The sequence below is a fragment of the Merops nubicus genome, unplaced genomic scaffold (assembly GCF_000691845.1).
Source record: "Merops nubicus isolate BGI_N331 unplaced genomic scaffold, ASM69184v1 scaffold34269, whole genome shotgun sequence".
Classification (NCBI taxonomy): Eukaryota; Metazoa; Chordata; class Aves; order Coraciiformes; family Meropidae; genus Merops; species Merops nubicus.
Genome location: NW_008629674.1, coordinates 1 through 350, shown reverse-complemented (window position 1 = coordinate 350; position 350 = coordinate 1). Strand labels below are relative to the sequence as shown.

The following is a 350-nucleotide window of genomic DNA, read 5'->3' as shown; positions in this document are numbered from 1 at the left end:
GGTTGGAGGAGATGATCTCCAGAGGTCCCTCCCAACCCCACCACGCTGGGGTTTTGGGATTTTCCCCTTCCCACAGGGAACTGAAGCACAGGTCCATGAAGCTGCCCAACGAGCCCAGGTTCAAGCTCCACGACTACGTGAAGAAGGAAGTGAGAGGCTCGGGCTGCTGCAGGTCCTGACGGCCGGGCAGAGACTGGCACCGGTGCCCGTGTGCCCCCCTCGCCTCGTGGGCAACGTCTGCATGTCTGTCCCTGTGTCTGTGTGTGCCCGGGGGCCAGCGGGGCCGGGGGGAGGGAAGGGCAGCAGCAGGAGCTCTCGGGTGGGTTGGCCTGGGTGCAGCCCGAGCCCCC

General features: G+C 66.3%; 1 protein-coding gene across 1 annotated transcript in view; it reads left to right on the top strand.

Annotated features, from left to right (window-relative positions):
• Window positions 1-179, top strand: part of LOC103779407 (ras-related protein Rab-26-like) — a 5,864-nt gene extending 5,685 nt beyond the window's left edge. The window contains exon 8 of the mRNA XM_008947034.1: window positions 77-179. Within this exon, the coding sequence (XP_008945282.1) occupies window positions 77-179 (103 nt within the window). The remainder of the gene's footprint in view (window positions 1-76) is intronic.
• The last annotated feature ends 171 nt before the right edge of the window (window positions 180-350 follow it).